The sequence below is a fragment of the Trichosurus vulpecula genome, chromosome 3 (assembly GCF_011100635.1).
Source record: "Trichosurus vulpecula isolate mTriVul1 chromosome 3, mTriVul1.pri, whole genome shotgun sequence".
Lineage (NCBI taxonomy): Eukaryota > Metazoa > Chordata > Mammalia > Diprotodontia > Phalangeridae > Trichosurus > Trichosurus vulpecula.
The window spans coordinates 380,455,722-380,472,947 of NC_050575.1; the positions used below are offsets into that span (position 1 = coordinate 380,455,722).

Sequence of the window (17,226 nt, forward strand, 5' to 3'; positions counted from 1 at the left end):
GGAGTCAGGAGAACCTCAGTTCAAATCCAGCCTCAGACACTTGACACACTTACCTGACCTTGGACAAGTCACTTAACCCCAATTTCTCTGCCTTCCCCCCTCCAAAAAAAAAAGCTCCCCATGGGGGCCACAACCATGTGGGGCATGGTACATGGGAAGGTCCCTTCAGGACAATTCAATCTGTTCCTCACTTAGATGGCATTTTTTTTTTTTTTACTAAAAAAAGAGGAAGGACCTGGAAGTAGTTGGTTTTCTCCTTTTTAGTAATTCTCTCCCCACCCTGGACACAGATAAGTCTAGATCCTTCCTTTTCCCCTCCCCTCTCACTGACTCAGTTCCTCAGGCCCAACATAGGTGAGTGGCAGGAATGAATCTGTTAACATCATTCCTAAGGGGTTTGTTAATAGGCAGTAATGTCTCAAAGTACTGCCAGACCCTTCCAGGATTTTAAAAAAAGATAGGTCTTAAAAGCTTTAACGTAGAGGAGCTGGAGTTAATGGTGGGTAATGGCAGGCTATAGGAAGGTGGAGATCTTTAGGGGTCAGGTTGTGGGTGGGATTAGGTTCTTTCTCCCTTCAAGTGAGGACATTTACACTCAGCCTCTTAGATCTGGAGAGAGGACCAGTCCTGACCCATGGAGGGCAGTTAGCCCAAGGTCAGAGGGCCTCTGGGTGTTGTTTGTGTGTATGTAGCATACCTGGGAAATTTCAAGGTGTGCCTCTGGCTGCAAGGACCTGTCAGTTTTAGAGATGGTTGTGTTCCTGAGTTTGATGTTGGGGGAGACCTCCAAGGGCTGTCTGCCTTTGGCAGGAGAAGCAGGAAAAGTATGAAGAGCCAAGTCTTTGAACTGTTTCCAGGTTACTAGAATGGGAGGTGGGCAGAGGGTAGGCACATGATTTTCTTTCTGAATATGACCAGGTACATGACTTAAGGTGAATTCAGAAATTCAGAGAATTAGCAAATTAAATTCTCATTTCTCCCCCTTGTGTAAAGGAGTTCATACTTTGTTACCCCTGAGAAGTATGCAGAAAGCCCTCCATCAAATCTGACTAGTGCTTAGCCATTGGGTAGCTGAAGGACCAGCTGTACCCCTGTGGGTCTTTGACAAACAAACTGGCTGGCTGCTGGAGTCAGTCAAGGCAGGAGGAGCAGAATTGCCTAAGGGACTCTCTCTGGCAGGCAGGAGGAGAGCCAGCTCTGGAAGAAGGACCAAGCTCTTCATCTTTTCCCGCTAGTCTTTTCTGGAATCCATCGGGGTGGAGTGTGTGGGGGTGGGGTGGGATTTCTCTTCTCCCCTCCCCATTCCTGCAGAGCAACCTCCCCAAGATTAATACTCTGTACCCATCAGAGGACAGGTCCAGAGTCCATTGGAGGGGCATGCTCAAGGGGGTACTCTGCCCAAGAGGAGTAGCACTACACACACCACCCCCCCAAAAGAAAAGACATCAGGGCGCTGGAATATGAAATTTTTGAGTTGCCTTGGACATGTGTGTTTATCTGCCAGTGTATTCTGTATACGTATGTGCTCACTCTCTGCCACTGACACTGTGTATATTTAGGGGAGACTGCCCTCCAGGTTTATGGACCCCGTGGCAGAAAGGTTTTATCATGACCATTTATGCTATTTCATTTCTGTAAATACCTTTGCTTTGTCCATCTGTCAATCTATAAGCATTGATTAAGCACCTACTGTGTACCAGGCACTGTGCTAAGCTCTGGGGGATACAAAATGAGGCAAAAGGCAATCCCTTTACTCAAAGAGCTCAAAGTCTAATGGAGGACACAATAAGCAAAATAAATATGTACCAAAAAACCCATATATAGGAAAAATAGAAAATAGTTAACAGAGTCAAGACACTAGAATTAAGAGGGCTAATAGAAGGTGGAATTTTAGTTGGGATTTCAGGCAAGCCAGAAGGCAGGGCTTATCTTTGAATTAATTATGTCCTATGGTCACCATTGATGGTAGAGACCTTGCCAAGGGCTTGTGCAAAACCCCAGGGAACCTGAAACTTGGGGTTAGCATCCCTCAGGGGACCCCAGACCCTGCTGGGAGTTAAGAGGTAGCCCTGGGGAGAGAGGTGGGCTACATTTGCATCACTGCAAGGTGAAAGCAGGTCTCCTTTCACGGTCAGCTGCCTCACAGTTAGCCTCAGCTCATAGATTTAGAGACAGAAGGAAGAATCTCAGGTCATCTGGGGTAGTGGATAGAATGTGGGGCCTGAAGCCAGTAAGACCTGAGTTCAAATCCAGTCTCAGACACTAGCTGTATGACCCTGGGCAAGTCACTAAACCTCTCTTTGCCTCAGTTTCCTCTTCTGTAAATGTGGATAATAATAGCACCCCCCTCCCAAGGTGGTTGTGAGGGTGAAGTGGGACAATAATTGTAAAGCACTTAGCACGGTGCCTGGCACATATTAAATGCTACCTAACTGTTGGCTGTTATGGTCTAATCCAACCCCCTCATGTCACAGATGTGGAATCTGAGGCCTAGAGACGTTAAGTGACCTGCTTATTCCAGTCAGACAGGTTAAGCGGCAGAAGTGAGGTCCTCCGACCACAGATAGAATGAGGTTTGATTCCAGATTCTCAGAAACTCCTTTCCCTGATTCTGGAGCCCATTTGTGATAATTGCTGAAGCTTGAGCGGACAGACCTGCCTGAAGGTTGGGCCCTGAAAACAGTAACAGGGCTGCCGCCACCTCCTGAGGCCTCCCTGGGGTCAGATGAGGAAGATGCCCTTGCAGAGGATTTCAGGGCAAAATTCTGTTTCCAGAGAACAAAGCAGGAGGTGTACCCGGTGAGCCTGGTGTACGTGGAGACCCCTGTGAAGGGCATTCACTGTGAAACCTGAGGCTGACTGAGAAAGTAGCCCTAACTTCATATATCAATTTTTTTAGACTTCTTTTTGAGGGGTGGAAACAGTCACTCTTAATAGAGTTATATCTATAAATCGTGTGAGGGGAATAGGGTGGAGCAGGAAATAACGGGGTGTGCTTAAATTGGTACCTTTAGGATAAAGCTCATATTTTCAAAGTACTTTAAGGTTTGTCTCACTTGCCTCACCACCATTTCAAGAGTAATGTGTTATCTCTCCTCATTTGCATCAACCCACTGGAATTCTTCAACTAGGGTCCTTGAACTTGGTTTTTTAAATATTTGGATACCTGTATTTCAGTAGAATTAGTTAATCCTATGTATTTTATTTTATGCATTTAAAAACATCATTCTGAGAAGGAATCCATAAGCATTAGCCGACTGCTATCAGGGTCCCGGCCCCCAAAAAAGATTATCCTCAGTGTGACAAATAGTAGGCACTTAATAATTGCTTGTCGACTGACTGTATGCCCAAAGTACTTATACATAGGGATTGCTCTCTTAGTAGGAGAAGGTTCACAGTTGGCAATGGAAAGTCCTTACTGTCTCATCCATTGAGAGAGTGATATAGCTACAGGTAATCCTTCTGCCTTTTTTTTTTTTTTGGAGGGGGGAAGGTGGGGCAATTGAGGTTAAGTGACTTGCCCAAGGTCACACAGCTAGTAAGTGTCTGAGGCCAGATTTGAACTCAGGTCCTCCTGACTCCAGGGCCAATGTTCTACTTGCCGTACCAACCAGCTGCCTCTTATCCTTCTACCTTTTGCCCCATCTTCTGTGAGTTCCTTTTAGGATTTCCCCTGGGGTGAGTTGACCTTTCTCTGACTGCGGGTGGATGGTATCTGGATTCTATGACTGCATGTGTAAAGTCTTTGTGGTATCCTCATATTACAAAGTAGGATCCTGGAAAACTCACATCCCTGAGGACATTAGAATCCTGCATATCTTGGCACCCAGAACGTGGGAAAGTAGGTACTGTCTATAACCACACCCAGTGATCATTGCATACAGGGTGTGTCCTTCAACTTGGCTCTGCCAATAAGCTAAGACTCGAGTCAGAATGAATGGCAACAGGCAGTTGGAGGCCCCGAAGGAGGCTAGGTGAGTCTTGAAACAGGAAAAGAAAGGCAGTCTTGGCTTGCAGTGTGGCTGGACAAGTTATACTCAAGGGAGGGGTGGTGCTTCTCAGATCTCCCAGGAGCGTAGGTGTAACACCTGGTGAGTATGTTGTGAGACTTAGTGTGTTGAGATAGCACCCAAATCAGGAAGGCACTATGTTACTCTATTAATTATTCATCAAAAGAATGCATTGTCCACCAGGTGGCGCTGTAATCAAACCACTAGCCAAATGGTCTTTTTAGAGTCTCTCTGGCACATGCCACTGCTCTGCATCTCAGCTCTAAAGGTTGGTACTAATTAGTTAAAAACCTAGAGCTGACACCCTCTGAATTTACCCAGAGAATGATGTGAAATACTACTCAAAGATACTAAAAATAGTAAATGTACAGTTCTACTTTCACCCAACATCTGGAATTTCTTCCACATTCCTAGGACCCAGGGAGTCAACATACTGTGGTCATGTAGTATGTTAAACAGAGCAAAAGTGATATACATCTGCCCATGGGCGGGCAGATTCTCTGGTTGAGGCAGATAATGTCTCAGACTATGGCGACCTACCACCACCACTTCTGTATCACCAAAGACAGCTACTACATGTCTCATGGTGACAGCCAGCCCTATTTCAATATCAGCCATCAGCCTGGCAAGCAGGATGTCTCTGTCAAAGGTCAAAGAAGAAGAAATAGGGAACCCCAAGATCCACTTCCTGGCCACTTGTAATTTTGTTTCTCTTGATATGAATTTGCAGAAGCCTCACCTTGGCTCCCTTCGGAGGTTAAACTCATTGCAGAAATACCTCCTCACTAGGCATTTATATCTGTAAGAGGAATCAGAGGTATCTATGGTTCCACCCTCCTCATTTTGCAGATGAGACTCAGAGACATGAAGTAACTTGTCCGCAGAAGAAGAAAGCAATAGATGGGGATGGGATCTGGAGCTGTGATTACATTTGTCGGGGGGACTCCCAGCAAGGAAACTCTTCCGAAGCAAATCAGCACTGTCTCTGAAATGGGTAGCTTTAGAGGGTTGCCAGGATAACTGGCAGGTTAGGGGACAACCGAAGTCACACAATATCCTTCTTTGAGGTCCATTCAATCCAAGTTTATGGCTCAGTTAAGATTCTGTTAGGTTCATCTGCTGATTCCCTACCCCCACCGCCCCCAACCCAGACACTCTTCTTCCTTTGTCACTGAGTTCAGTGCCTGGCTCGCCGTCTTTCTCTTCACTCCAACTCCAGTCCTCAGATTACTTCAATGTACACGTTGATACTCTCTCAAGCACCCCAACTTTCTCATGCCTTAATCTACTCAGTTCCCATGGTCTCCTCCCCAAATCCACCTCAGCTCCCTACAGAGTTGTCACACCCTTGGTCTTACCATCGCCCATACGTATTCCACTTCCATATTGGTGAACTCTGGAATTCCTTTATTCATATTTTTTCATTCCATCTTTCCTTCTGCCTTATGATCCCTTACCCAGTTCACTGTGATGTCCTTACCAATTCCCTCCTCCCCTCACTTCTTTCCCAAGCCATCACCCCTGCACTGACTATGCTCTTTTCCCTTTCCTATCTCAACCCCTCAGTGAATCAATTCAACTCTATACTATCCTCTACTCTCGAGTCCCTTGTTCCTCCATCCCTTGCCAAACACAGATCCAATATTACTTGTATTATTCCCACTGTCCTCCATCTCTGCGTCCATTCATATGCTGCCAAATGGAGATGGAAGAAATCATGGAAGCAAGCTGAGTGCCATCACTACAGATGTAGGTTATATTATCTCCACTGGGCATTTTTTTTGCATCCAGGCAATCAATCCCTTGATCCCTACCTATTGGAATCACTCTCCCACGCACAACAGCTCTTCCAAACCTTTTCCTCCCTGCTCAAGCCTTCCTTGGCACCCCTTCTCTCCACGCTCTAAGCTGAGAACCTTGTCTCAGATCTAACTGAAAAAATTGAAACAGTTTGCCGAGAGCTCCCTCTCTCTCCTGTTCCTCATCTTGTATCACTTAGATGTCTTCTATAATATTTCCCCCTTCGCTGCTGTCTCATGTGAAGAAGGGACCCTTCTCTTTGCCAAGGCAAACCCCTCTAGCTGTACAAGTGATCCCATTCCATCCTGACTTCTTTGGCAGATTGCCCCCTCTATCTATCATCCAACTCCCTCATAGGAATCTTCAATCTCTCCCTGTCTACTGGTTGCTTCCCTGCTCCCTGCAAATAGGGGCTGGGTCAGTCCTGTTCTGATGATTCTCATATCTATTTATCCATCCCTAATTTTTCTTGACCTCCAGTCTCACATCTCTAACTGCCTTTTAGAGCTCAAACGGGATGTCCCAGAAACATCTCAAACTCGACATGTCCAAAACAGAGTTTATTATCTTTCCCCCCAAATCCTCCCCTCTTCCCAAATTCTCTATTACTGCTCAGAGCAACACCATCCCCCCCCCCCCGTTACCTGGTCTGGCAACCTCTGTGTCATCCTTAGTTCCTCACTCACACCCACCCCACATATCAAGTCTGTTGCACAGTCTTGTTTCTACTTTCTTGGTATCTCTGCTATCTGTCCCCTTCTCTCCAATCACAAAGTTTTTGCCCTGCTGCAGGCCCTCATTACCTCATGCCTGGATTGTTGAAATAGCCTTGGTTGGTCTCCCTGTCTCAAATCTCTCTCCCTTAGAGATCTGTCTTCCATTCAGCTGTCAAAATGATTTTCCTAAAGCAGTCTGACCACGTTGCCCAATGGGGTGTCACTAAACTCCAGCCGCTTCCTATTACCTCCATGAACAAATAGAAAGCCCTCTGTTTGGCGTTCAAAGCCCTTCACAGCCTGCCCCTTTCCTACCTTTCCAGTCATCTTATTCTTGCTGTTTTTTGAATACAACCCTTCATCTCCTGGAGTTTAAGAAAAACACATCATCCGCGATTTCCCCTGGCTCTTCATTCCTGGAATGCTTTCTCTCCTCGCCTCTGCCTTCTCACTCCCTTCAAGACTCAGCTCCAATCCTGCCTCCTGCAAGAGGAGTCTCCTGTGAAGCCCCTGCTCACTCTCTAAGATTCCCTTCCATTGACACTGTATTTATCTTGGGTTTACCATTTTTTTTTCAAGTTGTCTTCCCGCTTCTAGTGTAAGTTTCTTGAGCGCAGGGACCAGTTTTTGCCTTTCTGTGCATCCTCAGCATTTAGCTCAGTCTGCGGTACAGAGTAACCTCCTAATGATGCTTGTTAACTGACTGACAGCCAGGATATGTTAGAGACGGGCTTTAGGCTCAGGTCGTCCTTGATTCCAAGTTAACTCTCTATCCACTGCACAATATTACCTCTCATAAAAGTAGCAAAGCTTAAATTAAACCTCGGGTCTCTGGACTCCAGATCCAGTGCTCTTTCCACATATGACACAGGTAGCAGCAAGGCCAGGACAAGATGGGGAGAAGCATGAGAGGCAAAGTTAAGCCTCACTTAAGCCCCTCGGCAACTGCCCGGGATTATGAGTTAGGTCAGGGGAAAAAGGTAGAATGCCTATCAACATTAGTCATAGAAAAGAAATATGCAGGAAAAAAAGCAGAATACCTATCAACATTAGTCATAGAAAAGGGATACGCAGGAAAAAAAAGTAGAATATCTATCAACATTGCTCATAGAAAAGGGATATGCAAGGGTATGGAAGCATCTTCAAAGCAGCCTGTGTTCTGGGGAGGAATCTGTGTGGCCAAATATAAAGTCACTGAATCTGAATCGGAAGGAACCTTAAAGGTCAACTAATCCAGCCCCCACCCGAGAGGAATCCCAGAGAGATAGAAGGATGGAAAAAAAGATGGATGGAGAGATAGATGAAGATAGAGAAGTGGATGGAGAGATAGATGAAGATAGAGAAGTGGATGGAGAGATAGCGAGAGATGGATAGAGAAAGAGATAAATGGAGAGATAGAGAGAGATGGTAGATAAAAAGATAGATCATTTGTTGTTGTTCAGTCTTTTTTCAGTCATGTTTGACTCTTTGTGACCCCATTTGGGGTTTCCATTTCCTTCTCCAGCTCATTTTACAGATGAGGAAACTGAGGGAGACAGGATTAAGTGACTTGCCCAGGGTCACACAGATAATAAGTGTCTGAGGTCACATTTGAACTCAGGAAGATGAGTCTTCTGACTCCAGGCCCCTTACTCTATCTACTGCACCACTTAGGTGCCCTAGGTCCATTGCTACTCGCCCTCTGTGTGCCAGGTACTGTGCTAAGCTTTGGAATACAAATACAGGTAAGTCTGATAGTCCCTGCCCTCAAAAAGCTTCTGTTCTAATGGGGAGGACAATGTAGAAAGGGGACCTGGAAGGGAGGCTCTCTATAAGCCCAAGGCCTAGAGGCCTGGTTCTGGGCAAGAAGGTCACCTTTCAGAGTCCAAGGTGGTTCCAGGGGCAGAACCCAAGATTTCTGCAGGCAGGAGGTAGAGATGGTGGTAGAATGTAGGCAGCATGTTGCAAAGATGCTTTTATAAATAACATCCCTGTCAAGTGGCCATACAACTGTTACTTGAAGACCTCCCCTGATGGGAACTCTGAATGCCTCAGGCCAGATCATTCCATTTGAGGGCTGGGGGGTTTTATCAGTAAAGAGAGCTCCAGCTAAGGAGAGTCCCTCCACCAACGCATACATAAGCAGCAGGACTCAGGCCTGGGTCTTCCTGACTTTGAAATGGTTTCTGTCTCCACTAGACCACACACTTTCATTCTACTTTTAGCCAACTCTAATAGTTGGGAAATTTTTTTTTCTTGGTTTAAACCCAGATCTGCCATTCTAATTTTTACTCCTTGCTTCTAGTTCTTCCTCTGGGACCAAGGTGACAAGACCAAGCCTTCTTTCAGAGCACCTGATGGTATCTGAGGCACCTGAGAATGTCCACCTCCACCACAACCCTTCTCTAGGCTAGCCATCCCCAGTTCCTTAAGCTGACTCTCACATGGCATATGTATTCTGTTCCCTCCCCATCCTGGCTGTTGGTGAACTTCCTAAATTGTGGTACCCAGGACTTGACTCAGATTTATACACTCCAGACTTAGGGTGACCAGGACAGGAAGGCTCCTCAGACTTTCCCCCACCCCAGGGGAGGAATAGGAACAGGGCCAGAGGTACCCTCAGAGGGCTCTTGGGCTCTGCATTCTCCAGCCCCACAACTTCTATTTGCTCTATTTCTCAATGATTACTCAGTAAAGTGTCTTCTGAAAATCCCAGCATTTATCTGGGTTGAACTAAGAGAAGAAGTCCTAGTGAGTGGGAGGAGCAGAGCTTGGAAGGCTCCATGGGGTAGTAGCAGCCTTGGGATGACCACTCTGGCACATAGGGTTTGTTAGAGGAAACCTTGGGGAGCAGGTCCTGGGCTTCAACTACCCCTAGGGCCATTCCCTGCCACCCTGACCACTCCAACCAACCAATCAACAATTATTTCTTAAGCACCTACATGTGCCAAGCCATCTCTCCTAGCATCATTATGGCCCCTTTACTCCTGCCATGAGGGGGTGCAGAGTCCAGAAACTCTCAGACTCAGAGCTCATTTCAAAGACTTTTATTGTCCCATAAGTTTTCCATGTCTTAGGGTGGGACCCTGTGACCACTAGGCTCACTCACTCCACCTCCATTGTCTGCACAGTCTCCTCGATCATCTCCAGTAACAGGGGGGTCACGGTCTCCTTCATCACTGCTGTAGTACCCTCTGGGTAGCCATACTTGCCCTGCCTGAGGAGTAGGGGATGGGGCAGACCATTTATGGTCAGGTCCTCTCTGCTCTCCCCGATATGCTTCTCCCCATCCCTGCAGCCCATCCTTGTGTCCTCCCATCACCCCATGCTCTCCCCCTGCCTGGTACCCAGCTCCTCACCTCTTAGAGAGAACAGCTGGGGTGCTCACTGCTCTCTGGATCTTGGTCCCAGCCTGGGTGATCACACACACATCCACATTGCTTCCTGAGCCCAGGTCCTCCAGGATCCCAGCAGTCACTGCCTCCACCACCAGCCGCTGGCCTTCTTCCAGCTGGGGGAAGGCGAGGGGACAGCCAGGGACGGGAAAGGAGAATTAGAGGGAAAGAGTAAGTATAGAAATAAAGGGAAATGAATAGGCACTCAATGAGAGGGCATAGAAACAAGAAGGAAGGTGAGTGGAGGTGATGAGGAGACAGAGGTGAAGATGGCAGAGGGGGACAGTGAGGGAACCGAGAGAGATGAAGGGGATGGGGGAAGTGAAGAGGGTATGGATAGAACAGAAAAAAGTGAGGGGACAAAGAAGGGGCGAGGAAAGGGCTCAGCCCTCCCCTACCCCCCATCCATTCCCCCTTGCATCTCCCACTCTCCTCCTCTGGTCTCATTCCCGTGTTCTCTTCAGGAAGGTGAGGCAGCTGATTCCCATATCTCCCTTCTCCCCACCAAGCCCAGCCTACCCCAAGTGTGGACAAAGTCCTTTTATTTAATGCGGCTGACTCTCTCATAGGGTTCTTCTGAGGAAAGGGCTTTGACAATCTCAATGCACTTTAGGCACATGGGCGGTTGGATTGAGATAAGACCTTTTGCCCCAATTAAAAAAAAAAAGACCTTTTAAAATTCTTTCACTGGGAAACCAAGGTCAAACCACACCGGAACAAAAAGGCCCTGAAGGAATGAGTGCCTGGGTGCAGAATCCCAGAGCCCCGTGCCTGTTCTTCTCTCTGCCATGTTGGGGGTTGGAGGTTCTATCTATCCTTGAATGAAGCTGGGTTTCTTCACTTGTTCTAAACTCTCGTTGCCAGGTGGCCTCAGGAGAATTCAGTCACAATCTGCCTCTCTATACCGCCCATTGAACCTAGCTCTGCCCCTGGGAGCAAGCAGACCCTGTGGACCAACCAAATCCCTATAATCCATCTACGATGTGCCCACTCTCTCCCATCTAGTGGGGAACACACATAATCACTTTAAGATTTGCCAAGTGTTTTACCGGCCTTCTATCTTAGGGGCAGGCTGCCTTCTCTTCCCATTTCCAAGCTGTCCTGTGCTTTCCCACTATTCAGCCCCCTAATGTGTTCTCGTTTCCTGGCTAAGGAAGTGTCTACCTCTCAGCCTCATTTACAGGGCAGGGGAGGTGGTGGATGGGTCCTGAGCTCAGCACATCCCAGCTTCTTGCCACATCCCCCAGGTTTTCAGTCAGGCCCAGGGACTTGTCTTTGATGGGTTTGCAATTAGAAAAACATTCCCTACACATATAGCGCAGATAGCACAGAGCTGTTTCCCACAGTACAGAAAGCTGGTTTCAGCACGGCAGCGGGTAGAGAGGAGTGAGAGGATGGGGGAGGACCAGGATGGTGGGCCAGGGATGGCGGAAGGGAGCTCTCACCGTCATATTTGGTTTGAAGCGAGCCTCTAGCACAGAAATGGCCGGTCCCTGTCCAGAGCCTTTTGGAAGGTGACAGAGGATAGCAGTGGTGAGCAGTGTCTTAGGAGGCCTCTCAACTTTATTCCCTTTCCACAATCCTTTGAGACATTCCTTCTGTCCTGATCTGCTGCCACATACACATAGGACTGGGAGGGCTATTTTTTGGGGGGGGTAAGGGGGTGGAGTTGGGTATATATCCTTAGGGACATTTGGTCTCAGAGGTCTCTAATAATAATAACTAGTAATTTATATAGCACTTTAAAGTTTACAAAGTACATATTCTCTTACTTGGATCCTTACATTAACCCTGTGAAATCAGGTGCTATTAACCCATTTTAGAGATGAGGACACCAAGGCTGAGTGAAGCTGGGCAAGTAATTTGCCTAGGGTCACACGACTAGGATTCAAACTCGGTTCTTCCTGACTCCAAGCCCAATGACTCTCTATTCATTGTGGCCTAGCTGCCATGGAAGTTACACTGGAGCAGATTTAGAATGAATATAATGAAACCCTTCCCAACAATTATTGGTGTCCTGTCTAAGGAAGTAAAGTGGAAGGAGTGTTAGATTTGAAGTTGGAAGCCCTGGATTTGAATCCTGACTCTTCTATTTGCTTCCTTTGTGACCTTGGGCCAATTACCTAAGCTCTCTGAACTCGGTTTTCTCACTGTAAAATCAGGGTGTGGACTAGATGGCCTCTGGTGTTTTCTAACCGAGATTCGGTGATTCTATGAGTCTGGGGGTGGGATCAGGGACTCACCCATGGCAGTGAAAAGGAGATGGCTATAGGAGCCGTGGGGATGCACACTGTAGAGATGGGGGCCTGTGACATCCACTCCCCCTATAATCAGGGAGGCCCCAATATGGCCCTGGTAGCTGTAAGGAGAATCTTATCATTTCTCCTCCCCGGGCCCAGGTTCCCCAAACCAGTTCCACTTCCCTCCAGCTGTTGTCTCCTGCCCCATTTATCTTCCTGTCCCCATCCCAAGTATTCACTCTATCTGCCTCCCTCCCAGATCTCCCAAATCTCTATTTAACTTCCCCTGCCCAGCTCCCATGGCACCGGAAGAGCTTCTGGCGGAGCATTCGACAGACAGTGGCTACCCTTGGCTTCCGGCCGGTGGACAAGGCATGTAGTTCCATGTTGGATGCCATTAGTTGTGTGGTCATTTCTGCATCTGCTGCCACCCCTGCTCCACAGCAGCTGAGGGGAGAGTCAGCATTAGAGAAAGAGGCTTATAGGGGAGAGGGTCCAGCTAGACTAGGTTTGGAGGGATCTGGATGTGAAGCCTGGAACAAAAAGGCCAGCTAGTCTGAATTATGGAAAGAACGTTGGCTTTGGAGCCAGAGGGCTTTTTTTTTTTTAATTTCGGCTCTGCCAATAGCTCATTTCCTCATCTGGACTCAGTTTCTTCATTTGTAAAATAAGAGGGTTGGCCTAACAATGGCTCCCTGCAGCTCTGATTCCCATGTACTAAGGAGGAGGTAGCTGGGAATGAATGGGGGAGACATTGGGCAGGGAGGTGAGATAGGAAAGGTGACTCACTAGATGTTGGGGGCGATGAAGTGGATTTTTTCACAGTTCTTGTCAGCCACAACTGAATCGTTGGTGGCCCGTGTGTCTGACCCAAGGATGATTCCATCCTAGAAGAGAGGTCAGGGCTTAGCTCCAGCCCTCAATACCCTACTAACCACCTCTACACTTGCCCCCAAATCAATCCCCTTCCCAGATCATCTGTCCCTCTCATTCCCGCCCCATCTCCATCCCACCTTACCTGAAACACAAGGCCAGCGATGGTGGTACCAGTTTTACGGGCATGGGGGACGCGGAGACCCTTTAGGGAAGACTCCAGAAATGCATTTCTGGGGTGTGGGAAAAGGAAGAGAAGACCCTCTGGAGCCAGGAATCACACTGGAGGGGTCTTTCTAGTTCCTTGAATATACACCCTTTCTATCCAGGTTAGGATTCTTTATGGCTTTCCACTCCCCCCGCCCAACCTTTCATCTAAGAATCGAATTGGATCAGCCCCTCAAGAATTCCCCCATTCCCTCCCCCACCTAGCCAGTTTCACTTTTCTTTTCCATTCCCAGAAATTCAAAGCAACGTACTCGAAGTTTTCAGAGAGGGGGAGCAGGGACAACACGATCCCTTCCCTCTCTGGTCCTGGACCAGGCTCCCAATCTCAGCCTGGCTTCCTCTTACCTCTGGCAGTTTTCGAAGGAGAAGCCCCCCTGGGGCTCCCAGGCTGACTGCAGCATGGTCCGAGCTGGGTGGATGTGAGGCGGACAGCTGGGGAGGAGGCTGCTCCAGGCTCGACAGGGGTGACAAAGACGGGGCTGGCAAGGTTGGGGAGATCAGGAAGAGGCAAGGAGGGGCTGGGGTCGAGGCTCTTGCAGGATAGCGAGGCGACTGTGCACGGCTAATTTGGACGCTTCCTTTTCTTGTAATTTCAGCTTTCACTTTCACCTTGTCTACGGAAAGAGGAGGGGCTGAGATGGTGGGGGGTGGTGGAGGAAGGTGGGGAGCGGGGAGGCTGCCTGAGCTCTAATGGAGCCGTTCTCCTCTCCCCACTCTATCCCTTCCCTCACATCCCATCCCAGCGTAGGGCTCCCATCCCTAGTGAAGAAACTTCAAACACAGGAGCTACCTGCTTCCCATCTACCTCTGCTACCATTACTGAGGACTTTTGAGGGAGGGGCGGAGCAGAGGAGCCCCTCCTGGGATTGGTGACCCTGAGAGAGTAGCTCTGTCCCTCATCAGTTATCCTACTAACTCACAGGGTGGCCTTAGGATAACTAATTTTGCCTCTCTTTGACACACTTTCCTTATCTGAAAATTCGGGGCTGAAATCAATCTCTGAGGTCCCTTCCACTTCAGACTTCTAAGATTCTTCTCCTGTCCAAACGTTCCATCCCCTTGCCCTTCCTTGCCCTCTTCTCCACCAGGCATGGATGTTGGTCCTAAGTGTAATAAAGTTGAATCCAAGAGTCAGGGTGGAAAAGTGTATATTCCCACAAGGACAAAAAGTTAGTGACTAGCTAGTTACATCCCACTCAGGAGATATGTCACCAGGGAGATAGTTGGTCTCAGATTGTTCAGACCAAGAGGCCTCATCCAGATCCATCCTGGTAATAATCATATTAATTTGTATGTATATATATATATATATATATTATATATATGGAGAGAGAGAGAGAGAGAGAGAGAGAGAGAGAGAGAGAAGAGAGAGAGAGAAGAGAGACAGAGAGAGAGTGCACTTTAAGGTTTGCAAAGTGAGGTAGATGCTATTATTATCCCCTTTTTACAGGGGAGGAAGCTTGGATAGGCAGAAGTTAAGTGACTTGCTTAGGGTCATACAGCTAGTATCCAAGGGCACATTTGAACTCAGGTCTTCCTGAAGCCAAATCCAGTGCCTCTCCATTGTGATACCTGGATGTCTCTGGTGGGAAGAATCTTTTATGTCATCAAACCACCTGAGAGAATAAAAATCCCTAAGGATAAGTGCCCTACCCCTCTTCCAATCTCTCTCTCGCTCTCTGTCTCTCTCTCTCTCTCTCTCTTCCCCCCCCCTCCTCCTCCTTCTTCTCTCCTCCTCTCTCCCTTTTCTCTCACTCTCATCTTCACTCTCTCTTTACTACTGGCTTTCCCCCCACCACTATAGACATGGCCAGATCTCCACTAGCCTGATTTAAAAAACTCTATAATTAGCTTTGTTATCCCCTCAAACCATTGGCCTAACTCTCATCCACCTGTTTCAGCTAATTCCTAGAAAAAGTTGTCTATACTTGTTGCCTTTACTATCTTAATTTACCCTTTTCCTCTCTGGCTTCCTGTGGCACCACTTAACGGAAACTTCTTTCTCCAAAGTTACCAACAACCCCTTAACTGATAAATCAGACGACCTTTGGTTATTCTGTTTTAAAAGAACCATTGTGACGCCCCTCCCCAAAGTAGGCTCATATGGTTTCCCAAAGGATGACACTGTGGTGTGGCATACATTAGGGAGACATGACTTGGAAGGGGGAGCTCAGAAGAGAGATTCAGGTTCCAGAGAAGTTGAGATCTCTTAAATGGCTAATGGGAGCCCCTAGAGCTTCAGGCCTGTGAAGAAAACTGCCCCACCCCCAATATGAAAACCATTTTGTAATATAGTTTGAAGTCTGGTACTGCTAGGCCACCATTCTTCACATTTTTTTTTAATTCATTCCCTTGATTTTCTTGACCTTTTGTTCTTCCTGATGAATTTTATTACTGTTTTTTTCTAGCTCTATACAACAATTCTTTGGTAGTTCGATTGGTATGGCACTGAATAAGTAAATTAATGTAGGTAGAATTGTCATTTTTATTATATTGGCTCAGCCCACTCATGAGCAATGAATATTTCTCCAATTGTTTATATTTGTCTTTACTTGTGTAAAAAGTGTTTTATAATTGTAGTTCATATAGAACATTGTCTTGGCAGATAGACTCCAAAGTATTTTACAATGTCTGTAGTTATTTTAAGTGGAATTGTTCTTTCTGTCTCTTCCTGCTGGGTTTTGTTGATAATATATAGACATGCTAATGATTTATGTAGGTTTATTTTATATCCTACAACTTTGCTAAAGTTGATAATTGTTTCAACTAGTTTTTTAGTTGCTTCTCTAGAGTTCTCTAAGTATAGCATCATATCATGTGCAAAGAGTGATAATTTTGTTTCCTCATTGCCTATTTTTATTACTTCAATTTCTTTTACATCTTTTATTGCTAGAGCAAATATTTCTAACACAATATTGAATAATAGGGGACATCCGCGCCTTACCCCTAATCTCATCAGGAAGACATCTAGCTTATCCCCATTACAGATAATGCTTGCTCTTCATTTTAGATAGATATTTCTTATTATTTTGAAAAAATACTCCATTTATTCCTATCCTTTCTATTGTTTTTAATAAGAATAGGCATTGTATTTTGTTTAAAAAAAGTATAATTATTTTTAAAGATTAAATGAGCAGAACCAAGAGAACAATTTACACAGCAGCAGCAATAATGTAAAGATAATCCGCTGTGAAAGGCTTAGTAACTCTGACCGACCATAATTTCAGAAGACTCATGATTAAACATGCTATCCACCTCCAGACTGAGAGTTGATGCACTCTGAGTGCATATGGAAAGATATGTTCTTTTCCTTCCTTTTTAAAATCTTGGACATAGTTAATGCAAGAATTAGTTTTGCATAATTGTGTACATCTGTAATGGGTTTTATTTTTCTTGCCTTCTCAATGGATGAGGGAGTGGGGGAGGGGAGAGAGAGAGAGAATTCAGAATTGAAAATTGTTAAGTGCTGTCGAAGGCTCACAGCCGGTCCTGTGGGAGAAGAGAGCTGCCTCCATTCCCAATCAAGGCCAAACAGGCTGGGTCGGGTCTCCACACTCTCAGTAACACCTGAGCATGAGACCATGCGCAGGGGATCCACGAGGGCATACACACCGCCAAACCTTTTACATGATTGGCAATAAGCCTCCTTGCAGGTGGCGAGCTAGCATTGGCTAAAACTCCTATAAAAGCTCTGCTGCTGCCTTGAATAAACAATCATTGTTCCTGATCAGGGTTCCCGCTGGCCGGAGACCCTTCCCCAAGGAGTTGAGCAGACTGGCGCCCAACGCGGGGTAAATAAGGAGACAATCAGGAACAACTCCACTCCAGGGGCTAGAATCCCGGGACGGCCCACAGAGCGAGAGCGGAGGACGGGTGAATTACTTCGAAGCGCGCGGTTTCCCTTTCCCTCAGGGCTCTGGGTAGAAGAGTCTAAGAACTCACCATGGGACAGACACTTGCCTTGCAAACAATAAATAGCTGGGAA

General features: G+C 46.8%; 1 protein-coding gene across 1 annotated transcript; it reads right to left on the reverse strand.

Moving 5' to 3' along the window:
• Positions 1 to 9,537: 9,537 nt before the first annotated feature.
• PSMB10 (proteasome 20S subunit beta 10) lies at positions 9,538 to 13,853 on the reverse strand. The gene is made up of 8 exons (XM_036753034.1): positions 13,587 to 13,853; positions 13,159 to 13,246; positions 12,930 to 13,027; positions 12,447 to 12,587; positions 12,144 to 12,259; positions 11,346 to 11,404; positions 9,865 to 10,016; positions 9,538 to 9,722 (listed from the first exon to the last, which is right to left on the reverse strand). Exons 1-8 carry the CDS (start codon positions 13,640 to 13,642, stop codon positions 9,611 to 9,613), a joined length of 822 nt encoding a protein of 273 aa, XP_036608929.1. The 5' UTR covers positions 13,643 to 13,853; the 3' UTR covers positions 9,538 to 9,610.
• Between the last annotated feature and the right edge of the window lie 3,373 nt (positions 13,854 to 17,226).

Coding starts and splice junctions, on each gene's coding strand:
- PSMB10 (XM_036753034.1), bottom strand. CDS start 13,642: ATGCTGCAGTCAGCCTGGGAGCCCCAGGGGGGCTTCTCCTTCGAAAAC. Junction 12,260..12,446: donor CTCCGCCAGAAGCTCTTCCG/GTGCCATGGGAG, acceptor TTCTCCTTACAG/CTACCAGGGCCATATTGGGG. Junction 11,405..12,143: donor TCTCCTTTTCACTGCCATGG/GTGAGTCCCTGA, acceptor ACCTTCCAAAAG/GCTCTGGACAGGGACCGGCC.